At 53.5% G+C, this 25,155-nt stretch overlaps 1 protein-coding gene across 8 annotated transcripts in view; it reads left to right on the plus strand.

The window, feature by feature from the left end:
- The window catches only part of ABCC8 (ATP binding cassette subfamily C member 8), a 76,187-nt gene extending 51,032 nt beyond the window's left edge, over positions 1–25,155 (plus strand). For 3 of the 8 annotated variants that reach the window (XM_030831507.2, XM_030831504.2, XM_030831510.2), the window contains 23 exons: positions 2,982–3,017; positions 4,298–4,333; positions 5,060–5,158; positions 6,228–6,312; positions 6,978–7,058; positions 8,353–8,490; positions 10,208–10,333; positions 11,271–11,370; positions 11,598–11,839; positions 11,936–12,108; positions 13,218–13,287; positions 13,783–13,940; positions 15,651–15,743; positions 19,645–19,747; positions 20,289–20,402; positions 20,752–20,872; positions 21,023–21,153; positions 22,022–22,100; positions 22,307–22,415; positions 22,819–22,922; positions 23,707–23,840; positions 24,303–24,365; positions 24,912–25,155. In XM_030831507.2, the coding sequence (XP_030687367.1) occupies positions 2,982–3,017; positions 4,298–4,333; positions 5,060–5,158; positions 6,228–6,312; positions 6,978–7,058; positions 8,353–8,490; positions 10,208–10,333; positions 11,271–11,370; positions 11,598–11,839; positions 11,936–12,108; positions 13,218–13,287; positions 13,783–13,940; positions 15,651–15,743; positions 19,645–19,747; positions 20,289–20,402; positions 20,752–20,872; positions 21,023–21,153; positions 22,022–22,100; positions 22,307–22,415; positions 22,819–22,922; positions 23,707–23,840; positions 24,303–24,365; positions 24,912–25,049 (2,533 nt within the window). In that variant the 3' untranslated portion in view covers positions 25,050–25,155. The other 5 variants (XM_030831505.2, XM_030831508.2, XR_009564894.1 and 2 more) reach the window with 5 other exon arrangements.

Here is a 25,155-nt window from a genome sequence, read left to right on the forward strand (position 1 = left end):
TGTTGGTAATACATTCTCCCAGAGTCATGGTGAGGTTCCTACCATTACCCCAATTTTATAGATGAGGAAACAGCCTCCCCTAAGGAAAGGGACTTGCCTAAGATTTCACAACCAGTGAGTAGAGAAGCCCATCGGATACAAACTTTAGAGCCCATGTTCCTTCCACTTCTCACACTGCCTGCACTCATGCAGACTCCTCCTCCAGCCTAGAATTCTCTCCCTCCACCTCCGCTGTCTCCATCCTTCCCGCTTCGTGGTTCCGTTCACCTGTAACTTCTATGAGCCCTTCCTCACTTTCTCAGATTTCTTCCTCCTCCAAACTACTTGTAAAAAGTACATTTTTCTCTGACTCTAAAAGAATGTACATTAAATGAGAAAAGATACGCAAGTATAAAGAAGATTAAAAACCACCTAATATCCCGCCACCCAGAAGTTTCCAGTCTTTTCTCTGCATATTTGCATATGTGTTTGTGTGTACTTTTCCCCCAAATTTCTATAGGACTTTCTTGCTCCTACTTTTCTTTTGGCCCTTATAACTTTCTGACATCTGTACCTGTCTGATTCGCTCTGCCAGACCGTGAGCCCTTTGAGGGCAGGCTCTGTGCAGTGATTCGGGTTGCCATGCACACAGGCACCCAGCTCACAGCTGGCTGCAGGGAAGGAGGTGGGTCAGAGAAAAGGAGAGATCATCTTCTTAGCTCACTGCTTGGTCCCAAAAGTGCAGGCAGAAGAGGAACAATCATTTAAGAGCCCAGCAATCAATGAGAGGAAGTGTGTGCCACATATACCAGTTTTTACTTTTCAGATTAAGACATACACACACAATGAGGAGACTCATTCTAGGAAGGCTGGAACTACACTGGAAAGAGGAGAAGATGAACCTGGATTCACATCCCAGCTTCCCCTCTTTCTAGCTCTGTACCATTGGGCACATCAGGCAAACTCTAAGCCTCAGTGTTTCCATCTGTAAGATGGGGATACTAACATCTTTTTATAGAGTTGTTGTGAGGATGAAGTGATGAATACAAACAACTTCACACAGTGCCTGGCATGAGGATGGCCCGCACTGAGTGCTAACCCCCCTCCCTTCCTTCCTCCCAAACGATTAAAGATGTCTGTTACCAACCTCCATTTATTACAGACCTGTCATGTGCGAAGCACTGTGGAGCTGAAAAAGATGCTCTTCCTGCCTTAAAATCCCGCTGGGGATAAAAGACTTACACAGGAGCTGATTAGAGAAGAAGGTAGTCCATTATAAGGGCTAAATGAACAGCCCAGATAATGCTGCAAACTGAGTTAGAGCCGAGGGAGTTCAGTGTGTGCTGGGGTCCTCAGGGAGGCCACAGATGTGCTTCCCTCCAGAAAAGTAACAGCCTTTGCAACTCTGGAAGCAGTCAAGGCAGAAGACTGCAGCGATGAGCTTATCTGGGCTGTGGCCGCAGAGTTGGAATTTGTAAGCTTGGGTTTTTTCATCTGTCCCACATTACCAGCTTGTCCATAAACTACAGCAATCTGATGGTTAGGGAACATGAGGTTAGGTGGAGTTGAGGGAGTGAAATGAAACCATAAAGATCGGTGAATAGGATCATAGGGAACTGGTGATTATATATCCATCAGGGTCCGTTCTGTTCTGCTCCTCAGCAGAGGACAAAAGAGAATTTCATCAGGCTTCTTTCCATCCCTGTTTTTGTCCATCCTGTTTTCCTGGCAAGAAATTTATCAGAGGTATGGCCTGGGTAATCACAGTGAAGCAATGCAGCATAGTCATTAAGAGCATGAAGCTTTGGAGTTAGACAAATCTATTTTCTTTGCTATTTGCTGGCTGTGTGACTTTGGGCAAGTTACTTAGCCTCTCTAAGTCTCACTTTCCTTGTCTATAAAGTGCGGACCTCCTTCATATGGTTTTTTTGAGCTTTAAAATAGGTAATACTATTGCAGTGCTTATCACAAGTGCTTATAAAAGTTCAATAAATGTTAGCTGATTTTACTATTGTTAAAGTAAGATCTGCATGAAGACAGAACAGATTGATTTTCCCCAAATGTGCATGTCAGAAGTACATACTTCATTGGCAGAAGGTTGCTTCTGGAAGGTTGAAAGGTGGCCTGGGGCAGGCGAAAGAGCACTGACAAAGTTGGCACCAATATTCAGGTCACCTCGTTCAGTGTTTTTTGTTTTGTTTTGTTTTGTTTTGTTTTTTGCGGTACGCGGGCCTCTCACTGCTGTGGCCTCTCCCGTCGCAGAGCACAGGCTCCGGACGCGCAGGCTCAGCGACCATGGCTCACGGGCCCAGCCGTTCCGCAGCACGTGGGATCGGACCAGGGCACGAACCTGTGTCCCCTGCATCAGCAGGCGGACTCTCAACCACTGTGCCACCAGGGAAGCCCCTCACTCAGTGTTTTTCAAAAAAACTTTTACTGTAATCCACAGTATGAAACAGATTTTACATCACAGTCCACTACATTTATGCATTGATAAGTAAGAGAAAAAAAAAATTCACACAAAAAATACACATCTTGACCACATGCAATGCACATTGGTATTTTCTTCTTTTCTTTTCTTTTCTTTTTAAGTGCAGTTGCAGTTTACTTGTTTCAGACCCAATTTTTGGGTCCCAATCCACAGTTGGAAAACGCTGTACGAAATGATTATGACCTTGGGAAAGTCATTTTCCCTCCCTGAGCTTTAGTTTTCCCAACTATAAGCCAGTCTTGATGCCAACCCAGCTTCACTGCTGCTTGGAGTTGTGTCAGGAGTACTAATGAAGCCCTTGCTGTTTGGAGGGGGCCCATCCAGTTGCTGCAGGAGGGACAGAGATTGAGAAGAACAGTTTCTGCCCCCATGGAAGCCACTTGGGGGCACTGGGGATGGGTCAGAGGGGTGGGGATTGTGGGGTTGCTTCTCCCCAAAGACACAGTGTGATGGAGAGGAAGGCAGTGGAGTGAGAAGTAACGGGTATTGTTTTTTCCCATTTGTGCCCCAGCAGCCTTCCTGACAGCGAGACGGGAGAGGACCCCAGGTACAGCCTTGGAGCTCGGTTGGAAGTGGGTTCCAATAAAGGGAAGGGGCTTGGAGAATTCCCTGGCAGTCGAGCAGTTAGGACTTCGTGCTCCCAGTGCAGGGGGTCATGGGTTAGATCCCTGGTCGGGGAACTAAGATCCCGCATGCTGCACAGAGCGGCCAAAGATAAAAAAATAAATTTAAAAAAAAAAGAAAGAAAAGTTGAGAAACAAAGCTATAAAAAGCGGAGGTGGGTATCCCCTAGGCAGACAGAAAATTCAGTCGTGTTGCTTTATGTTCAATGTGCTTTATGTTCTGGTCGTCTAAGACATCCAAGTGAAATAGATTGATGTCGCTCTAAGACCTTCAAAACCCTGCCTAACCACACCTCTTTCAAGACAATCGAGACACACTGGAGGTGGTGGGAAGTCAGGAGTGGGAGGTTGACTTGACCTTGGAAATCCGTTTAAGCTTCTGGCCTTCACTCTCCAACACCACAGAAGTTTCACTTCCCCATACTTTCTCTGCCCTTTCTCCCATCTTGTCGCCAAGTGCCAGGGCATGATGACAGCCCAGACTCTCTAGCCATAGTGACCATAGTTCTTGAGCCAAAAATCAGGCCTCATGGTATGTGACAAGGATGAACGCATGGATGAGCACAACGGGACGGAGTATTTGACACTGGAGCAGTTGGGGTCTGTCCAGGCTGCGTGGGCACCAGAACTGACCCCGTCCCTGTCGGCAGATCCCCCAGGCTCCACGGTTGTCTTCTGACAGGGACCTGGGGCTGCAAATCACACCTGGAGCCCTTCTCAGCTCTCTAGGTGCCACACTGAGTTCCATCAGCTGTAGGTTGCCATCCCCAGACTGCAGGCACCCATGGTGGCCTGCCCAGCCTCGCCTGGCTACGGTCAAAGCGCACTTCCTGCCCCAGATATTTGTGCAGCCATGTCAGCCCGAGACCTCGGCCAGTGCGTCCGCGCCCTAATGCAGAGGTGTTGGGCCTCATGCTCCTCTGACGTGGGAAGCACCACCACCCCCGTGAGCCTACACCAGTGGTGCCTTCCCCCCACTGTCCCTCGTAACTTAACCAGGTCCCCTGAGGCCTTCCTCACACACGTCGCGTGTATTCAGGCAGCGGAGGCTTCCCCTGGGTGGCGTGTGGCTTTTGTGGCTGCAGTCTTGGTCTCAGGGATTATAAAGGCACTCACGCTGGGTTTGAGGGAGCTCAAAATGTCTATGGAGAACTCAGTCTACTCAGGTGAACCCTGAAGGTACGTCTTTCCTCCCCTGCTGCAGCCCAGAGCGGGAGACGGCAACCGACTCGGATATCAGGTACTGTGTCCCGAGAGCATCGCCCTCCAGGGCAGACTTCCTCAGAGGGGGTCTCAGGCCAAGGGAGCCACAGAGCTCTGGAAGGCAGCCCCCCAGGTCCAGCCCAGCTGCAGAGGAGGCCAGGGAGGGCGCTGTGCTCCATGCGGTGGTTCGGAGGCCGCCGCTGCTTCCGTGCGTCAAGCCGCTCGCTTCACACCAGATCAGTTTTGTCTGGTGGTCATCTTTTCCTTTTCTTTCTTTCCTTTTTTTTTTTTTTTGTCTTCAGAAACCACATCACACTAAATGTGGGTTCATTTTTAAAAAGTTCCATTTGGAGTGTTACCTGCTAACATCAAAGTCGAGTGGTTTGAGGGCTACTCAAGGAAGGAGGAAATCAGGGTTCAAGTATTTACTTAGTTTGGTCACACTTTGGGGTCTTCCCAGGCTCTGGGTAGAGACTTAGGAAGGGCAACAGACTGAAGGGGTGGGATAGGGAGGGGTGGAGAGCAGGGAGGGGTTGAGGTCCCTTATCCCCCAGCCAGCTAAGACCCAGCACCCAAGCCTGCCTTGGGCCCTTGGGGAACGAGAGGCCACCAGGAGCCACTCAAAGCAGATTTCTGCCAACTGCACCTCCTCATCTTAGTGCTGCCCCCACCCCCTTGCCCCAGTTTAAGCCATCAGCTTGACAACCACCTCTGACAATGACCCCCTGAGAATACCTCCCTACTCCTGCCCCGCTTTTTCCAGGAAGAGAGGCCCCGTGGCCTATGCTTCTCAGAAACCGTGGCTGCTAAATGCCACCGTGGAGGAGAACATCACCTTTGAGAGTCCCTTCAACAAACAACGGTAAAAGCCTCGAGGAGGTGGGTTGGGGGGCAAGCTGGGGGGGGGGAGCAATTGGTCATGCATGAGCCACTGCCCCAGCCCCCAAGCCCAGCCGGCTGCCTGCTCCTCCATCGATCTTCCTCACCCAGCCATCCTGCTCTCCAGCCCCCTTATCTGGATTCCAGCCTGTTCCATATGGTCCATCTGGAAATGATCCAGATGTGCTGAGCATCAGGGCAGTCCAGCTCCCGTGGTTGAGAAGGCAGGAGGGGAGGGAGGTGCAGGAACCCTGGTGCCTTCTCTTGAGGTTGGTGAAAAGGCTCGCCAGCCCTCCGTGAGTCTCCACTCTCGTGCTTCCCTACCCCCAGCTCTGCAGCTTGTACACAAATCCCTCCAGTGCTAATGACTGCTAACATCATGGAGCTCTTTCCAGGTGCTCTTGCTATGCATGATTTGCTGTAATGCTCACATCAATCCCAGTAGGCAGGTACTATTACTATCCCCATTTTATAGATGAGGAAACCAAGACTCAGGAAGGTTAGGTAACTTTCCCAAGGCCACCCAGCCAGTAAGTGACAGAAATGGGTTTCAAATCCAAGTCTTCCTGACACCCAAGTACGTGTCACCAAGACACTGTGATGCCTCCATGCACTCTGGCTGGCACCTGCCCAGGCTGAGAGCTGACCAGGGAAGTGTGAGGGGAGCAGGCTGGGCGAATATTTGACCAGCCATCATCATTTACTGCCTAAGCAAACCAGCAGTGATTTTTCCCTGGCAGTGCTCCAAGCATGGGCTCTGGCTACAGCTTTTCCCACTGCACAGGGGCCCCAGGCCCTCTCTTGTCACTTATGTGGCTATCTGCTCCCATTCAATTTCATCTTTCAAATATTTAACTTTCTTCATGATGGTGTCAGGTGCTGCCCTCAGCTCTTTTCAAGCTCACGGGGTGTTTGCTTACACCCATCAGGAGGCCCATTAAAGCCATTGCTCCTCCTGGGCATGTCTGCCTGGAAGGTAATGACCCTCTGCAAATGCCCAGGCCCACCTCTGGCCAGGCTGATCAGCTGTGTCCCCACCCACCCCACTGCAGGTACAAGATGGTCATCGAAGCCTGCTCCCTGCAGCCAGACATCGACATCCTGCCCCATGGAGACCAGACCCAGATTGGGGAACGGGTTAGTAGCAGCTTCCAGGGGCTGGTTCTCAAAGTTGGGGCCCTCAGCCTCCCCTGCTCCCCACCCATCACCATCACCATGCCCTGACATCCTTCTCAAGGAGAACAGGTAATGAGAAATGAGAGAGGGGGAAGGCTGAAGAGTTGCCTGCAGTGGGATCAAAATGATCTCCTTGAGCCCTGGGCTGGTGGCTGTCCTCGAAACGTTTTCGGTCTTGCTTGGTGCAGAGGTCAGCTTAGCACTTTCCCAGGCTGGAGATGACTTGACATCTCCATTCATGCCCCAAGTATGTACTGAGAGCCCGCACAACACTGCGCTAGACTCAGGGTGGTTCTTCCTGTTCCCTCTCCGGGCGGGGTCCCTCCTCCATAAGCTTAAACAAATAGGATTCTTCTGTGGCTGTCCTCCTTATGTGTGATTTAAATCCGCCCTTCCTCCATCCTGGTTTTCATGGGTCAGATGGTCCCTAGCACCTTGGGAATCATTCTGCCCACTTCTGAATGAATTCAGTAAACATGCACAAGTTCCCCTTCTCTGCCAGGTGAAGAGGGGGCAAAGAGGTGCATAGAGCCAGGCCTCCCTCCCAAAGAGCTCACAAGGAGGGGCCAGGACAGTCTCTCCTGAAGGGCTGTGAGGGCATGACCTTTCCTCCCCTTTGGCGGCAGGGCATCAACCTGTCCGGTGGTCAGCGCCAGCGCATCAGCGTGGCCCGAGCCCTCTACCAGCACACTAACGTCGTCTTCTTGGTGAGTGCACCAGCTGGTACCTCCTTGGGGCCCTCGTGTCTGGCTGCCACCTTGGCTCATTGCCTACACAGATAGACAGTCCCACACACACCATCACCCAACAACCTCCCCCTACAGGAGCAATCCTCTCCTGCCAGAGATATTACCTACCCATCTTACTGATGGAGAAACTGAGGCACGGTTAGTCCAATTGACCCATGTGGATTTCGCACTGGGCTCTGCAGTAGCCATGAGGGGAGGCGAGTAGTAATTATAGGCCTCCTCCCTGTAGGACAGCCCCAACCTATTAACATTTATTTAGCCCGACTATAAAAATGGCAAATACATGGAAGGTGAGTTACCACTTCACATCTCATGCCCAGAGCAGACATTGCTAATTGATCACAGCTTTCTTTCCCATGGAAACTTAACTTGGCCTCAGAATCCTTCTCAACACAGCACTCCAGTTAACCACTAGTAATCAAACATGAGATAAAACTTATCTATACCTGCCCTATTTCACGCCAAGTTCTGAGTGAGGTACCTTAGTTGATACTGAAGAATTCTAAAACCTAGCCCTTGGCCTCAAAGGTTGAGAGTCTGATTAGGGAGACAGTGCTTACCCACACTTAAGAGCCACAGCCCACTTGAAAGCCAAACTGTGTGACACAGACTATGTCCAGGGAGACACTGTGAGGGCTAGAGTAATCAGAGAGGGCTTCCTAGAGGAGGGTCTTGAAGAGTGAGTCAGTTAAACAGAAGGAAAGAGGAAGCGCATTTGGACAGACGGTTAGAAGAAGGAACCTCAGGTCTCTGACCCCAGCTTTATTCTCCACCCTCCACTATTACTATGAATAACAGTTCACCAGACAGACAAGAGGCAGATCAGCACTCCAGGCAGAGGAAACAGCTTGGGCAAAGGCCTGGAATGGCAAATTCCCTGGAAACCTGGAGCGTAGGGAGCTTGCACAAGACAGATGAGAAGTGAGACTGGAAAGGAAGACTGAGCAGGTGGTAAATAAAGGGCCTGGATTAGTGTGCTAAGGAATTCAGACTTAATAAACTATAGGGAGTCAGTGGAGGTTCAGGAGTCAGGAAATGCTTGTGATTAGATCTGTTTGAGAGGCATAACTGATAGCCCCATTTCAAGACGAGGCAACTGAGGCCCAGAAAGGTTGGTTGCACTGTCCAGGACCACGCAGTGGGCTGGGTTCGTGTCAGTCCCTAAAACAGAGCTGGTGTAACTCTGGTGGTTTTTACGCTCACTGTTATCCCCTCTTTCCGCGTGTGTCCCTACCTTCTCCCTTCTGCCTAGGACGACCCCTTCTCAGCTCTGGATGTCCATCTGAGTGACCACCTGATGCAGGCTGGGATCCTTGAGCTGCTCCGAGATGATAAGCGGACAGTGGTCCTAGTGACACACAAGCTGCAGTACCTGCCGCATGCAGACTGGGTGAGGGGCCACAAGGGGGTCAAGCTGTGGAGGGCTGAGGCGGGAGAGGCAGTCAGACATCTTCAAAGGAGTCAATCAGATGTCTCAGTAGCAACTGCTGAGGGCCACAAAGCAGAAGAGATCAGCAATGGATGGCTTCACACAGGCTGGGCCAGTCAGGGAGACCCTGCATAGCCCAAGGGTTTGGTATCACCTAGAGCTGCAGACATCCATATCCTGACACGGGCCCCATGTGGGTACACACAAGGCTGGCACAAAGAAGTCTCAAAAAGAAGCAGACACTCAGTTCTTACCTCTGTTTCCTGCCCAGTTTGATGACTCACCCCCCCTAGCCTTGGGGAGTGCCCATTTGGAAGGGAGAGCCATCTTCCTGCCCACTAGTGCATCAGATTCAAGTTAGGATCCAATGGAAAATATGGAAACAAACAATGGCAGTGGTAATAGAAACTTCAATATTACCAGTAGAATGCAATTTTGTGAAATCCCACATCAGTTAAATTCCCATATTCCTCAACATGAAGACAATAGTTACTTTTCAAATAATTGGAAAGCATTTAATTTTTAAGATGGAAATCATGTGACTTGTGAAATCTGGGTCTTGCCTGAATCCTACATAAATTTGTCCGGGGAAATTGAGGTCCTTCCTAAGCTTCAGGTCTGTGTTAATTGGCCCTGCTAATTCCCCCCAAATAAGTCTTCCTTCTACATGTGGTAAGATCTTCCCTCTACTGTGGAAAAAAAAAAAAAAAGATCCAGATTTTCACAAAAAGATATTAAAGCAGAAAAAAGAAAAAAAAATTAGATTTCTTTAAAAAGCTATTAAAGGGCTTCCCTGGTGGCGCAGTGGTTGAGTCCGCCTGCCGATGCAGGGGACACGGGTTCGTGCCCCGGTCCGGGAAGATCCCACGTGCCGCAGAGCGGCTGGGCCCGTGAGCCATGGCCGCTGAGCCTGCGCGTCCGAAGCCTGTGCTCCGCAACGACAGTGAGAGGCCCGCGTACCGCAAAAAAAAAAAAAAAAAAAAAGCTATTAAAGCAGGTACAGGTTTGTGTCTGAGTTTTTGTGGTGATTCTGGTGAGACAATTCAGGACAATCTTTAGTCCAAAGAAGGCAGACACGGAGGTGCCTGGTTCCTCAAGGTGTCAGTGAACAGGACTCCTGGGCATCCGTCCCTGAACCCCAGCATGGGGTGGGTGGGGGTGAGAGGAGCAGGATGGGTTTCTGAATTACTGATGGGTCTACATGAGTATAAAACATTGAATGTTTCAAATAAAAGAAGTTTTATTGATTTCAAAGAGGCCACACACCCTTAGACCAACAGGTGCTTTGCCAAAGCACGGGTGGAACGTATCAGACCTGCCATGAGGAGGAGCTAAGGGTAACGTGCTATTAGCCCTTTCAGTGTATGGAAACAGCTCTCACTGCTGGAGTCCTTGGGGATACCCAGACAGCTTGACCAGGATGCTCTAATTTGCTCTGCAAACCCTTCTATCAACCTCGGGGCAACCATTGAGAATACCACCCCCCCCGCCAGAAGTACCACACTCTAAATTCTGGAGTGTGTTGCTGAGGGCAGTGGGCAAGCTGGAGGCCGTTTGTGGTGGGGAAGAGATAGGTGCTCTGTGTACATCCATCTTAGACCTCTCGGTCAGGCAGGGCTGTGGCCTCCTCCCTTCCTCCCCAGCCAGCCCCCCGCCAGGTTTGTTTCTGTCTTTCCAGATCATCGCCATGAAGGATGGCACCATCCAGAGAGAGGGCACGCTCAAGGACTTCCAGAGGTCTGAGTGCCAGCTCTTTGAGCACTGGAAGACCCTCATGAACCGGCAGGACCAAGAGCTGGAGAAGGTGGGTGTATTTTGGGGGTCAGTCAGCCACCCCCTGAGGGGAAGGTTTTGCTAGAACCTGAACTCATAAAGGTCTTCCTGCCCTCATTGGCCCCAGGAAGCCCCCGCTCCCCCCCCACACACAAAGGACAGATGTGGGAGCTGGGCATGAACTTGCTCCCACTAGAGAGCCAGTACCTGTGCCAGCTACCCAAGGCAGAGTCGGGAGGATGACTTCCCCTTATCCTGAGATAGTCAGGTACCATTCAGTTACAAAGCTTCAGATAACCAATGCAAACTGGCTAAGCAAAGAAGAAAAAAGGGTGGGTAGTTAAGGATTTAGTGGCTCAAGAAACTGGAGAGTCAATGCCATAGCTTCAGGTGGAGCTAGATCCAGGTAGTCAAGCAATATCATCAGGAATCTATTTCTCACCATCCCTTGGCTCTACTCACCTCACATTGGCTTCATTCTCATATAACAATGAGGGCCATTGGCAATCTCAGGTTTCCATTCTCCCAGGTCAACAGCTCTGCCAGAAGGAAAGTGCCTCTTTCATGACAGTTTAGCAAAGTCCCAGGGCTGACTCTTATTGGTCCGATTTGGTCATGTGCCCACCCCAAACAAATCACTGTGGTCAGGGATGTGGAATGGGAAGATTGACCAGTCCTGGGTCACGTGCACACCCCAGGAGCAAGGGAGAATGATCAGCCCCCTGTCACAGAGACTAAGAATGGGGGAGAGGCGGTCTCCCACAGGGATATAGGGGTGCTGGTAGCTGATGAAGGGGAAGGAAGAAATTCTGGCAGGCAAACGTGTCCATCTGGACACGGCAACCTGGAAACTGACAGCGGCAACCTGGAAACTGACACCGGACATCACTGGGGGTGCTTGCCCCCCTACCCTCCCTTTTCCCCTCTGCACACCCCAAGGACGTCGGCCAGACCCATCTGTCTTTCAGGAGACCATTGTGGAGCGAAAAGCCGCAGAGCCACCCCAGGGCCTGCCCCGGGCCATGTCCTCGAGAGATGGCCTCCTGCAGGATGAGGAAGAAGAGGAAGGTACAGACAGTGGGACTGGAGTGAAATCATGGCCTGAGGTCTGATCAACCATGAGGAGACTAAGGTTTGGGGTTCTGGGAGTGGGGAAATAGTGTGCCTCTGATGAAATCCCATCCCATCTGTGTGCCTCAGTCTTTCCATCTGTAAGTGGGGCTGACACACCCCCCTGGTTCCCCTCAGAGGGGTGTGCAATGTGAAGCCACAGGGAGGGTTCTTGCGGCCTGCAGAGGAGGCGGCCGAGAGCGAGGAGGAGGACAACTTGTCGTCGGTGCTGCACCAGCGCGCCAAGATCCCGTGGCGGGCCTGCAGCAAGTACCTGTCCTCGGCCGGCATCCTGCTTCTCTCACTGCTCGTCTTCTCCCAGCTGCTCAAGCACATGGTCTTGGTGGCCATTGACTACTGGCTGGCCAAGTGGACTGACAGCGCCCTGATCCTGAGCCCCACGTCCAGGAACTGCTCCCTCAGCCAGGTGTGGCCAGCAGCCCCAGTGCCGGGGCTGGGGTGGGGGGAGGGCTGAGCATGGACACCCCCGCCCCCCGCAGGACCCTGCCTCATTCTCTGCCAGGCCCAGGAGTGCTCCCTCGACCAGACCGTCTACGCCATGGTGTTCACAGTGCTCTGCAGTCTGGGCATCGTGCTGTGCCTTGTCACATCCATCACAGTGGAGTGGACAGGCCTGAAGGTGGCCAAGAGGTTGCACTGTAGCCTGCTAAACCAGATCATCCTGGCTCCCATGAGGTAGGCCTCTCCCCTGGCTGTGCTGGGCTATGGGCAAGTCATTGTTCTCTGGGCCTCAGGTCTCCCATCAATAAAATGGGGATATACGATCTCTGTCGCAGGCTTCTGGGGGTGACTCAAGGAGATGATGTGAGAAAAGTGCCCTCCTCGGTGCAGAAAGCAGAGGGAAACTGGCATGTACTCAGCCAGACATGGTGCTAGGAATCTTACATGGTTAGCTCATCTAATTGTCACCACAGCCCTTCACAGCGAGTGTCTGCAGGCTCTGCGTAAATGTTAGTTTCCCCTCCCTAGTCAGGTACCACCCACGGTTCAGCTCTCACCTCCCCTGCCTCTCTCTCCGCCCGCAGCCATTCTGCAGGTTCTGACCCCAGGGACACACAGGGAAGCTGTTCTCATCCTCCGTAATGGGATGGATAAAACCCCCAAAGGCTGCTTGGTGTGAAAGAGGTTTAAGGCTGTCGCAGCCCAATTGGCTGGCTAACTCGGTTTACAAATACAGTAGGCAAACAGCTTATCTGGCCCCTCCTCAATGCCAGACCTCACCATCTGCACTTTTTACTTTTCAGCCTTGTGAGCACTCTGTGGCCCACAGACACGGCCTCCAGGTTTACTTACCCTCTATTTGTCCAGATCTGTGGTTCTGAAATCCTCTTGTTGGGGTTGTGCCGGTTCTGGGTCACAGCCGGAGTGCTGACAGCTGGAGTGGCCTTGCAGGGTCAGCCGGCCAACAAGCTGCCCCGGGGCCCTGTCCCCTCCCCACCCTGGGAGAGTTGTCCCTCTGGAGAGAACTCTGTGTCCCTAGGAGGACACAGAGGGAGTCCTGAGTGTGTCGGGCAGAGCGATAAGCTGAGAACGGTGGCAGAGGTCACACATGGGCTGTAGGATCAGAGAGGCTGGGGAGGGGCCAGCACTCCTTTGCGTGGCCACCCGGATTCTCAGCGACACAGGCCAGATGTCTACAGACCTGCAAAGGCGCATGCCCCTGGGAAAGCAGACCTGGGGATGACCCCTTAGACATTGAAACGAAAGAAATAACTGTCCTCCTTCAGTAAACAGGAAGGAAATCAGTAAACATATGAGTAACTGCTCCTCTGGTTACCTCTTAGGTTTTTCGAGACCACACCCCTTGGAAGCATCCTGAACAGGTTCTCATCCGATTGTAACACCATCGACCAGGTACACAGGACGGCGACGCATTTCCGCAGTTCAGAGAGGCCAGGCCCCCAGGAGCTTTTCCTGTCTGGCACTGGCTTCCCCAGATCAGAGCCTTGGGGTAGGAACCCAGTGGCCCCCATCTGATTATAATGCTGCCTCAGGACCTGGGGCCTCCCCTGGGAGACCCTCCTAATAAGGCTGAAGGAAACCACATCCCTTTGGCTTCCATCCAAGCCCACTCTGGCTCACAATAAGGTTGCAAACATACTCTAAACCAAGGTGACTGATTTTGTGGAGAATATTCATTTCCATTTAGCCTGTGTTCTTTATTTGCCATCATACTAGATGGTGAAAAACAAAGCTCTAATTCCTGTTCTCAGGGAGCCTACAGCGTAGCTGCAGGGGTAAGACATGCACCCGTAATAAAGGAAGAGAGCAAAATATGACTCCAGGTAACACACTGAAGGCCATCAAATACCAAAACTCACCTCCCTTTCTCACCCTCCCCTCCTGCAGCACATCCCGTCCACGCTGGAGTGCCTGAGCCGCTCCACCCTGCTCTGTGTCTCAGCTCTGGCCGTCATCTCCTATGTCACACCTGTGTTCCTCGTGGCCCTCCTGCCCCTGGCTGTCGTGTGCTACTTCATCCAGAAGTACTTCCGGGTGGCATCCAGGTGATGGCAGCACTTGCCAGGGGGTGAGGGATGGGAAGTTCTTTGCAACAGGCACTTCAGCACAGTTATTAGAATCATCATCGTAGAAGCAGTAGAGTCGTGTCCCCCAAAACAATGGAAAATTGAAGTATTCATATTCCACTACCCTAATATAACCATCTGTCAGCACGCACACACTGCAGTTACTAGTTGAACTGTTTCCTTGGGTGATATGCTCAGGACTGGGATCGCTAGGTCAGGGTGTAGGCACGTGATTATGCCCTTCGTTCGTTTTGCCAAAGTGCTTCCCGGGAGGATTGTATGATTCCAGTGTCCAGGCTGACGGCTGATGCATAAAATCAGAGGGCACCTGATGTGAGGGGTCTTATGGCAACCAGACCTCCCAACCCACGTGGATCCAGAGCGTGGCTAGAAGCCTGGACTCGAGGGAGCCTCTCACGGCCTTTCGCGTTGATCACATTCGCCTTCATGAGCCTTGGAGCCTTGGAGCCACGCATGACTCTTTCCTACTCAAAATTGTCTAAGAATGTTCTCTTGGAAGTTCTTTCTGGGAGTGATTCTGTTAAGCTCATAGATTCAAAGATTTGTAGGGACAATTTTTAAGAATCTTTAGGCCAGTGTGTCTCAAACTGCCAATCACAACCTATCAGTGGGTCATGAAATCGGTATCATAGATCACAACCCGTAACTTTTTTAATGAAATAGAATAGAAAATATGAGACTGTATTCACATAGTAACAGTAAGCTTTGCTTGATGAAACCTTTGTTTTGGTCATGTATGGGGGTGTGTGTGTACTGATTCGTGATACAAAATGTGTTTCTTACTAGGAGTTGTGGTCAGAAAGGTTAAGTACCTCTCTCAAGTCCACAGAGTTTGTTAGAAATGAGTCAAAATACTGATTGGCTATGATAATAATAATGAAATTTAGATACATTTTGGCCACAATTACCCTGCCCACAAGGATCACGATTGGTATAAACGGCTTTTTGCCTGGATGATCCAGAATCCCCTGGTACCCACATGGAACATAGTGCGCTGATATTCACAAAATCACAGTGGCTTTTGAAACACCATACAAGCTGATCTACAAGGTTCATTTCTTCTGCCAGAGAAACCACCCTGTTCCCCTGGCACCCACTCTGGCCCTGGGGACAGTTTGTCCAGGAAAGCTGCTTCCTGCATTCCCAAGCTGACCCCCTTGGCACTAATACACTTGTCAAGGTGCAGCTGTGGGGAGCAGGAATAATTCTGTTGCCACGGAAACCACTGGCCTTACCCTCTCCAGGAGCTCTTTAAATCCAAAGCCTGTGGTGGTTATCGGGGAGGGGACTGAAAGCGTGGAGTTTGGTCTTTCTGTTCCTTTGACTAGCTGTTCAAGTTGTTCGCCTGTGAAAGGGAACTAACACTGCTGCAGAGTGAGGCAGTGCGGCAAAGCAAATAGATAGGTGCAGACGTGAGGTGGACGATGCCCAGGATAACAGTAACCGTTCAGCATGCTCTGCTTAAGCATCTACATAAACGAGCTCATCCAGTCCTCACGACTACTTGATGGGGTGGTACCCTTGTCTCCCCTCTTTACAGGCGAGAAACTGAGGCCTAGAGAGGTGAAGCTATTTGCCCGCACTGTAGTAGGAGGTGGAGCTAGGATTCAGACCCAGGCTGAGCCCTGAGCTGCCCTCTTAACCATTCGGCTCTGCTCCCCTGCACAGGGACCTGCAGCAGCTGGACGACACCACCCAGCTCCCGCTGCTCTCGCACTTTGCCGAAACCGTGGAAGGTCTCACCACCATCCGGGCCTTCAGGTACCAGATTCACCCTCGGGGGGTAGGGGGGTGGGGATGGAGCCAGGGTCACAGGTCATGAGATTCAATTCTCAGGGCTCTGCTTAGGAAAGCCCAGGACACATGTCTCCCACCCCCTCATCAGTCCCCAAGGCCAGTCCACCCAGGGTGTCAGGTCTAGTGGGCTCTAGCGGCATGATCCAGAGAGGAGAATCTCAGGCCTAGAGCCAAGCCCATGGCCTCTGTGAACTAAGGCAAAACATGAAAAGAGAAAAGGCTGGGACAATTCCTCACAAATCAGTGCTGGAAAGGCCCTTACATGGTGTGGGCCAGCCCTGAGGCCATCTTTCATTGAGACTCTCCTGTGAGCCAGACACTATCCTGAGTACTTTACCTGCCAGTCTCATTCATTCTGCACTGCAGTCTGAAACGGAAAGCTTGATTATTCCCAGTTCTCAGATAAGGACATTGAGGCTCTCTGTAAGGTCCCACAAAGTACAGATTTGAACCTGCTTATTCATTCAACAAACATTTACTGAGTGTTCACCAAGCCCCACACCAGGCACTAAAAAGACAAAAATGAGTCAGATGAGCCCCTGCCCTGGAAGCATTTACAGTCCAGGCTTTGAGCAGGCCAGGGCAAACCCATGTGACAAGTACTCTGAAAGAAAGGGGGACACAGGCTCTGGGAACATAGAAGGGAGGCAGTCATGGAAGGCTTCATTGAGGAGGTGTCATTAGTGCTAGGACTCAAAGAGGAGATAAGACTTCACCAGGCTGGAGGAACTCTCCCAAAACTTCAGTTTCAGTTCCTCCAAAACTCCCACCATCCTCTTGCCACTCTGAGTTGTGATATTGGGCTTGACAGAAGCATCTGAGGCTGCCTTGGGAGTGGAGGGGGCTGTTGCTCCCCACCTCAGTCTGAAGTATTAGGGCATCTCTCCTCCAGATAGACAGGCCAGAGACCCCTGACCCAGATACTGGGGCTCTGGTCTCTAAGCCTCACCCAGAGAATGATTCTAGGTTATTTTTAGGATGGCACAGCTGTGCAGGGCATGACAGTAACCATGTGACACCAGCCTTGTGTCCAGTAACCCTAGGACTCAAGGGCCAGCTGACAGGGTTTGAGGAGGCTTGCCTGCATCTCCTCCCTCCAACCCCCAAAGTCTAGCTGCTGCCCTGGGAGAGGTGCCCAGGCTCCTGGCACAGCACCGCAGCCCCAGTTCACTCTCTGGGGCATCTGGGGCCGATGGGAGGTCCTCTTTGGGGTCTTGTCCTAGTAAAGCAAAGCAAAACAGAGCTCTGCCATGGCCTTGGCTCTGCTCCCTGGACATCCCCTGCCACTGTGCTGCCTGTGCTGTCTTCCCCACAGAAGCTCCCTGGAGCCTGGCATGACTCCAGGGTTTCCTTCCAGCCTCCTCCTCTTCTCAAGCCTGAACTCCCCAGTTCCTTCACCTTCCAGACCCCTCAACACTCCTGGGCCAATCTCTACTCTAAGTTTCGGTGATGCTCCTCTTAGAATTGATATCCTGGAGGCCTTTGGGCAGGACCTGGGGCAGAGAGAGTGCGACTTTCCTAGAGTGGGCCAGACCCTTCAGTAGGATCTGAGTGTATGCCCACATCCTGCAACCAGCCTCAGACCAAGCCAGTGGTTAGCCAGAGAAACTGCTGCCTGGGAGGCCTCCCACACCCTGCACTGTCACGGTCAATGAGTTTTAAATTTGAGTGAAGGACTTTTTACATCGTCCCTGGATGTGTTGAATTCATTGGCTTTTTGCCCAGAGGCCTGTCCTGCTGAGAGCTACCTGGCATTTATTGGTTGTACACTTCCCACGTGCCAGGTATGTGTGTGGGTTATTACATTTAATCCTCGTAAGAGCCTCATGACATAGGCAGGAGAAGCCACGCTGTACAGCTGAGGCTGAGTATCCAGCCCAAGGTCACACAGACAGTGAGAGCTGGTGCTGGGCTGGGAACCCAGGCCTGGCTGACCTTCCGGGTTTTTCTGGAGGCCCTGCTTTTTCCCAAGAAAAGTTTCAAGGGTGCCCAACACTGAATGGTGGTTTCAGTCCATGTAGGAACTATTACTATCCCCATTTTACTGGTGAGGAGACTGAGCCTTGGTCCTGAGGCACAGCCTGTAAGTAATAATTCTCAGACTCCAACCGGGGTCCACATGGCCCCCAAGCTGGGGCTCTTCCCACATTCCTTATTCCGTCATACACCTACCACAGAAGCTCCCATCTCACGCACACTCTCATGCACACCCACCCCTCAGGCCAGTCACACACCCCTCAGACTCCCCAGTCACTCACATGCACTCACACATACATACACATCTACAACACCCACTTACTCACACAGACCCTCAGACCGATGGTTTCACACCCCCCTCAGACACAGCACCCACACACACACATCGACCCTGCGGCTGGGCGATCACACCCTCTCACAACTCAGAGACTTGCTTTGCTCTCCTCAGACACATGATTCAGACGCAGGCCCTCCACCCAGAAAAAATCAAAGCAGAACAAACAGCTTCTGGGAGTGAAAAGCAAATACCCATGAGATCCATCTTGAGTTCTTCTGAGTCCCCTCAGTTGTTTCCCTGAGAGCATACGCTGAGACAGCTTTCATTCATTCTTGCATTCACCATCAAACAAGTACACCTGCCCCCTCCTCTAGGCCTGGCGCAAAGTCTGAAGGGGTGGCCAAGGAGAGTGACACCAGGAGCCCAGGCTTGTCAGAGGGAAGAGGCAGATCCCTACAAAGTAACCCAAGGGAGAACGTGATGAGGGCACGAGGGCAGGAAAGAAGCCTCCAGAGTTCCTGGTACAGAGAGGTCCCATCTATCTTAGAGGGTCAGGGAAGGTTCATTCGTTTGACAGATATTTATTGACAGTGCCAGGTGCTGGGGATACATTAGTGACCAAAACAAACATGGTCTCCATCCTCATGGAGTTTACAGTCTAGTGAGGGAGATGGACACTAAACAGCTAGAGAAATTAGCATATGAGCAGAGGTTATGAAATAAACAGGCTGCAGAGATGGAGAAAAAGAGGCCAGGAAAGGCCACTCTGAGGAGGTGCCACTTAAGGTAAAGCCTGAAAGTGGAGAGGAGTCAGCCTTGGGAAGAGCAGAGGAGAAAGCCTTCCAGGCAGAGGGAACAGCATGTTCAAAGGCCCTGGGGTGGGGAAGAACTTGGCATGGTCACAAAACTGAAAAAAGGCAAGTAAAGTAATAAATTACTTTACTGTAATTTCTGTGTCTGCAACACAGTGAGCAAGGGAATTTGTGGCATGGAAGGAGGTGGGTGAGGTTGGCAGGAGCTGGCTCACACAGGCTTCTGGCAAGGAGGTGGTTCTTTATCCAAAAAGTCATTCATATTCTTAGCAGGGGAGAGATAGGATGCAATTTATGACTTAGAAAGGTTATGCTGGCTGCTGTGTGGAGGGTAGACTGAAGGGAGATAGCAGGTAGACCTATCAGGAAGCTGATACAATAGTCCAAGTGAGTTTGCAGTGGGCAGGAAGCAGGCCAGAGGCAGGCAGAAGCCAGGGCTATTTTGGAGAAAGAAATAAGAGGACTGAGGGATTGGATGTGAATCCCGATGATTCCTGGGTTTCCAGCCTGAGCGCCTGGGTGGGTGGAGGTGCGCTTTATTGTAACAGGGAAGCCCTGCAGAGGAGAACAGGTCTTGGGGTGAAAACAAGCGTTTGAAGGAGGTGGCACCTTTGACAGGTTTGAATAAGCAGGAGGGAGCTGGGAAGGAGTTCCAGGAAGGAGTGGCATCCATAAGGTGGCAGAGGTGGCATGTCTGGGGGCTGCTGAGGCCCAGGCAGCCCCCTCTGCAGGTGAGGAAAGTCCCGGGGGCTACACAGACCAAGATTATTCCCCCTCACCCTCCCCATCCTCCCCCCAGGTACGAGGCCCGGTTCCAGCAGAAGCTCCTTGAATACACGGACTCCAACAACATCGCCTCCCTCTTCCTGACGGCCGCCAACAGGTGGCTCGAAGTTCGCATGGCAAGTGGCCCCCAGCTCCCCGCAACCCCAGGACAGGGGGTTCTCATAGGGCTGTGCAGCCAGAGCAAGGGCCAAACAGGGGCCGGAGGGTGGGAAGAGAGGACGGATACCGGCCTGGTGTGCATTCGGGGTGGGCATTGAGCCCTCCTGCTTCTCCCAACTCTGCTGGTCCTCCCCGTGTCTGACCTGAGCCCTCCCTTCCTTATATCACTGCCTGGACGCTTGTGTGTCTGAGGTGTGTGCCAAGAGCGAGAACAGTTGTGTGTTTAGCTGTGACAGGTGTGTCTGAAGTGGGTCATATGACAGGTGTGGGCCAGCTGGTGAGGCATGCGTGCTGGCCTTGGGGGCCGGGGGAGCAGAGCTGTGTGCATACGTTGTCTACTAGGGCTCCAGCCTTCACAGCCTCCTGTGTGTCTGATGATGTGTTGCGGGGCTGGGGTTGAGTCTCGGCTGAGCTGCTCTGTGCCCTGAAGGGAGTGAGGGGTAGGGGTGCTGTGCCTTCAGCCCCTGAGGGTCCAGGCCAGCTCCACTCCCTCTGCAGGAGTACATTGGTGCATGTGTGGTCCTCATCGCGGCCGTGACCTCCATCTCCAACTCCCTGCACAGGGAGCTCTCTGCTGGCCTGGTGGGCCTGGGCCTTACCTACGCCTTAATGGTGAGTGGCAGCAGGTGGGGCAGGGGAGGAGTCAGACACCAGCCCCTGGGGAAGCCCAGGGCACCTTCCCTGACTGAGACGCTCCCAGGCCTTACCCCAAGCTATACCGAGTCTGATGCCAGAGGGACCATGTGGACAGGAGGGCTTACTGCAGGTCCCTGCCCCTTCACCCAGGCCTGGGCCCCAGGCGGGGGTGGGTGAGGATCCACACTCACTGTAACCTCCATGGAGGGCCCCCTGGACAGTCAGCGGTGGGCAGAAAAGGCATCCCCACCTGTAAGAAGAGCCATCCTGGTGGCCAGGGACAGGACCAAGTGATCACTAACTGTGAACGGCCTGCTCCCCACAGGTGTCCAACTACCTCAATTGGATGGTGAGGAACCTGGCGGACATGGAGCTCCAGCTGGGGGCTGTGAAACGCATCCACGGGCTCCTGAACACTGAAGCAGAGCGCTACGAGGGGCTGCTGGGTGAGGGGCGCGGGAGGACTTCTGGGGAAAGGACCCAGCGTGGATGTGTGTTTGGGTTGAGGGGGACATGAGGAGCCTGGGGGCAGGAGGGCATGCCTGGATACCAGCTGTGGCCCACACCTGGCAGCTGACCCCCAGCCCGGCCCCCAGCACCATCGCTGATCCCGAAGAACTGGCCAGACCAAGGGAAAATCCAGATCCAGAACCTGAGTGTGCGCTACGACAGCTCCCTGAAGCCAGTGCTGAAGCATGTCAACGCCCTCATCTCCCCAGGACAGAAGGTCAGGGGAGCGGGGAGGGCAGAGGGCTGGACCGCCTCACAGAGTCACCTCCTGGCCCTCAGGGCCCGCCAGGCCTCACACCCATTCAGACCCCCAGTCTCCCAGGCCCGGGCCTCTCGCCTTCTCCTCCTGCTGCCCTCACTCACCCGCCAAGGAGATGGACAGGACACCCCAGACTCCCCTGACTCAGAGGGGTTTTGTCAGGGCCCCCCACAAATGGTTAGGGGCTCTCCCAGGACACTGTACCCTGAACTTCAGAGCAGGGTCCTGGGGCAGAGAGTGAGGCCCTGTCCTGGGGAGGGAGCTCCTGTCTGGCACTCCGATCCGACTCTGACTGACTCCCCCCTCTCTCCCCCTCTGCTCCGACGCTGCCCCTCTCCTCCTGTCTCTTTGTCTCTGTCTCTCTCACTCTGTCATTGTCTGTGGCTGTCTGTCTCACTGTCTCTGACCTTTAGATGTACCTCTGTCCCTGCCTCTCTTATCCTTCTATATCACCACCTCTGTCTCCGTATCGGATGCGACGGGGTGAGAGGCGACTCCAGTTTAAGGTGGGGTACATCCTGTGCACTACGCTCAGCCACCCCGTGCCCTCCCGCCACACCCAGGCACATAGAGAGACACCCACGTCCCCAGCTCCTGCAGTCAGACATCTGCAGTCATGTACCACACCCAGCCAGCCAAGTAGGAGCCCCCTCTGGATCCACTGCAGGAAACAAGCCCAAACCCGGGCCCAGCCCTAGCTAAAGGGATGCTGGTCAGAACACCAGGACGAGAAGAGATGCTGGGGCTTCCCACACCTGCACAGCCCAGCACTAGAGGCTCCCAGACACCCCAGGTGCCCACAGCGTACCTGCTCCTCTCTTTCCAGATTGGGATCTGCGGCCGCACAGGCAGTGGGAAGTCCTCCTTCTCTCTTGCCTTCTTCCGCATGGTGGACATGTTCGAAGGTGAGCTGTGTGACGGGCACCCCTCATGTACCCACAGCCACCAGATGGGACCTCAGTCCTGGGTATGGTCAGACGTCACAGGAGGCCCAGCCATCGCTGCCTTCCCCCGCATCCTCATTGGGACCCATGTTGCAGGCAGACCCTGTCCCCAGTGCCACCGTGTCCCCGCTCCTTGGTGCCCCACCTGTGACACTGTCTGCATGCAGGGCGCATCATCATCGATGGCATCGACATCGCCAAACTGCCGCTGCACACCCTGCGCTCGCGCCTCTCCATCATCCTGCAGGACCCCGTCCTCTTCAGCGGGACCATCCGGTGAGCCCCCTGACCCCCGCCACCAGGCCCACCCCAGCCCCAGGCCTGGCTCTGCTCCTCCAGATCTGGGGCATAGAGAGGAAGGGGTGGACGAGCCTCCCTGGGCAAGCAGCCCTGCTCTAGCTCTGGGCATGAAGGGCTGGCGCGGGTTCTTTAAAGCTGCACGCTCATGCCTTTCTCTTTTCCGTTAGGCCTAGGCACTGGTAGGGGTCCCCCAACCCTCAAGCCTGGGATGCTTTCCTCCACCCACTGCCAGCACCTTGCTGCCCCCTCCCAGCCAGACCCCCAAGTCAATCAGTTCCCACTCACTGCTCCCTTCACCAGTCTCACCCTCTGTGCGTCCCCTGGGAATAGAGCCAGGACCCTGCTCCCCTCTCTAAGGACTTTGTGTGTCCCCCTCCAGATTTAACCTGGACCCGGAGAAGAAGTGCTCTGACAGCACACTGTGGGAGGCCCTGGAGATAGCCCAGTTGAAGCTGGTGGTGAAGGCGCTGCCTGGAGGCCTCGGTAACTACTCCTGGCTGAGCACAGGCTGGGTACTAAAGGACGCTTGTAAGGGCTGGGAAGGGACAACTCACACCCGTGTCTTAGCTTTGCTCAGAGTTTAGAGTCTGGGGTCTGGCAGGATCCCAGAGACCATTAAGTTCTACTTCTCACTATACAGGAGCTCAGAGATGTCAAGTGATTTGTCCCAGGTCACACAACTGGTCAGTCAGGATCTGGCCTCTCCTACAGGGCACAGGGGTACAGTAAGGAGACAGAGCTTGCAAGTCCCCAATACCATGATGGTATATTCAGCCCTGCCCTCCGCATCCACCTGCCTGCCCAGTTCTGCCCTGAGGGAGGAGAGGACTGACTGGAAATCACAGGCACAGGTCACTCATCGAGGCTACTGGGAAGACTGTGTCCCCACCCCGGGGGTCAGCAGAACCTTGGTGTATCTGTTGAAACCCCTGGGACTGGGGGCCGGCCAAGCCTTGGCTTCAGAAAATCACCCCACCAAGGCCTATACACATGCGGGACGGACACACTCTGTGCTGATGCGCCTCCCAGAACTGCCCAGGGCCACAGCCGTGCATAACTCCACGGAGCGCTCTTCTCTTTGTAACTCTAGCAGATGGCATCCGTGTTGTGTAAGGTGCAGCCACCCTGTGCACACCTGTACTCATGACACACACCTACATATTTACCCCTGTACACACATTTCCTGAAACCCCAAGCCACTCCGTCCACTAAACTCACAACGCAGAATTAACTCAGCCCTGCGCCCCCTGCCTGGGGCTGTTTTCAGATGCCATCATCACGGAAGGCGGGGAAAACTTCAGCCAGGGCCAGAGGCAGCTGTTCTGCTTGGCCCGGGCCTTTGTGAGGAAGACCAGCATCTTCATCATGGACGAAGCCACGGCTTCCATTGACATGGCCACGGTCGGTGCTGGGCACACCCATGGGGTGGGGGTCTCGGAGAGGGTTTTCGGGGGTGTTAGGGAGAAGGTTGCACAAAATAGTCCTGAAACTCAAGTTGCCTTTAACATCGAGTCACATGGAGCAGAAATGGCGACGGGCTGGGGGACCCTGATTCCAGCTAGTCTTAAGGCTGGAATATAACACACATACACACAAGCTGCACACGGACCCACAAATTTCACACCCATCCCCACAACCCAGCACACCCAGACACACTCACAGCACACACACATGCACACAGCTGAGCTCCCAACAGGTGGAACCCAGCCCCTGAACACTGGGAACCTGGTTGGTCCTATGGGGACTAGAGCCAGAGGGAGGGGGCGGGGCTAGGGTTGGGGTCAGATGGGAGCTGGGCCAGAAGCCAGGCCAGACCCCACCCACTGGGCAGGTGAGCCAACAGTTGCTGCTCCGACCTGGCAGGAGAACATCCTCCAGAAGGTGGTGATGACGGCCTTCGCAGACCGCACTGTGGTCACCATAGCGGTAAGGGGCCCATGATGGGGTACAGGGGGGACACCCAGAGAGACAGCTGGCCTCCTGAGGCTGTCATCAGTGGGCAGCCTCTGGGCTCACCTGCGCCTGGTAATCAAGAGAGGACCCTGTGGCAGTGCAGGGCAAGGAGTCTGGCAGACTTGCAGCGAGCCTGGATTGCAGGATTTGGGGTGTAGGAGGGTTTGTGCCTGAACTTCCCTCAGACCTCCCCTCTTTCTCCAGGTTCCAAGGTCCGCTCCTGTCCCAAGGCCCTGTGAGCTAGGATAGGGTTACTTCTCCAGAGCAAATGGGAGATGGGGGTGTTGGGAGAATCTCTGAGTCTTGAAGCCTGGAGGTGGGGCAGAGCTGAGACCTGGTGAGGGAGAGGGTGGCATTAGCAGATGGAGGGTTTGGAGTTACAGCCACCCCGGGAAAGGGCAGTCACCGCAGAGATAAGACATTCTGGCCACATGCCCCCTCCTCCAAGCTGCAGGAGGGATGCCTCAGCTGCCCCAGCCTGCCCCCCCCCACCCTGACAGCCCCTCCTGCCCCGCCCAGCACCGCGTGCACACCATCCTGAGTGCAGACCTGGTGATCGTCCTGAAGCGCGGCGCCATCCTTGAGTTCGACAAGCCAGAGAAGCTGCTCAGCCAGAAGGACAGCGTCTTCGCCTCTTTTGTCCGTGCAGACAAGTGACCTACCAGAGCCCATGTGCCATCCCATGCCCCACCCTGCCCCCACCTCCCGCCTGGGTTCTCTAACTGTAAAATCACTTGTAAATAAAGAGACTGGTTATTTCCTA

This window comes from Globicephala melas, chromosome 8 (genome assembly GCF_963455315.2).
Source record: "Globicephala melas chromosome 8, mGloMel1.2, whole genome shotgun sequence".
Classification (NCBI taxonomy): Eukaryota; Metazoa; Chordata; class Mammalia; order Artiodactyla; family Delphinidae; genus Globicephala; species Globicephala melas.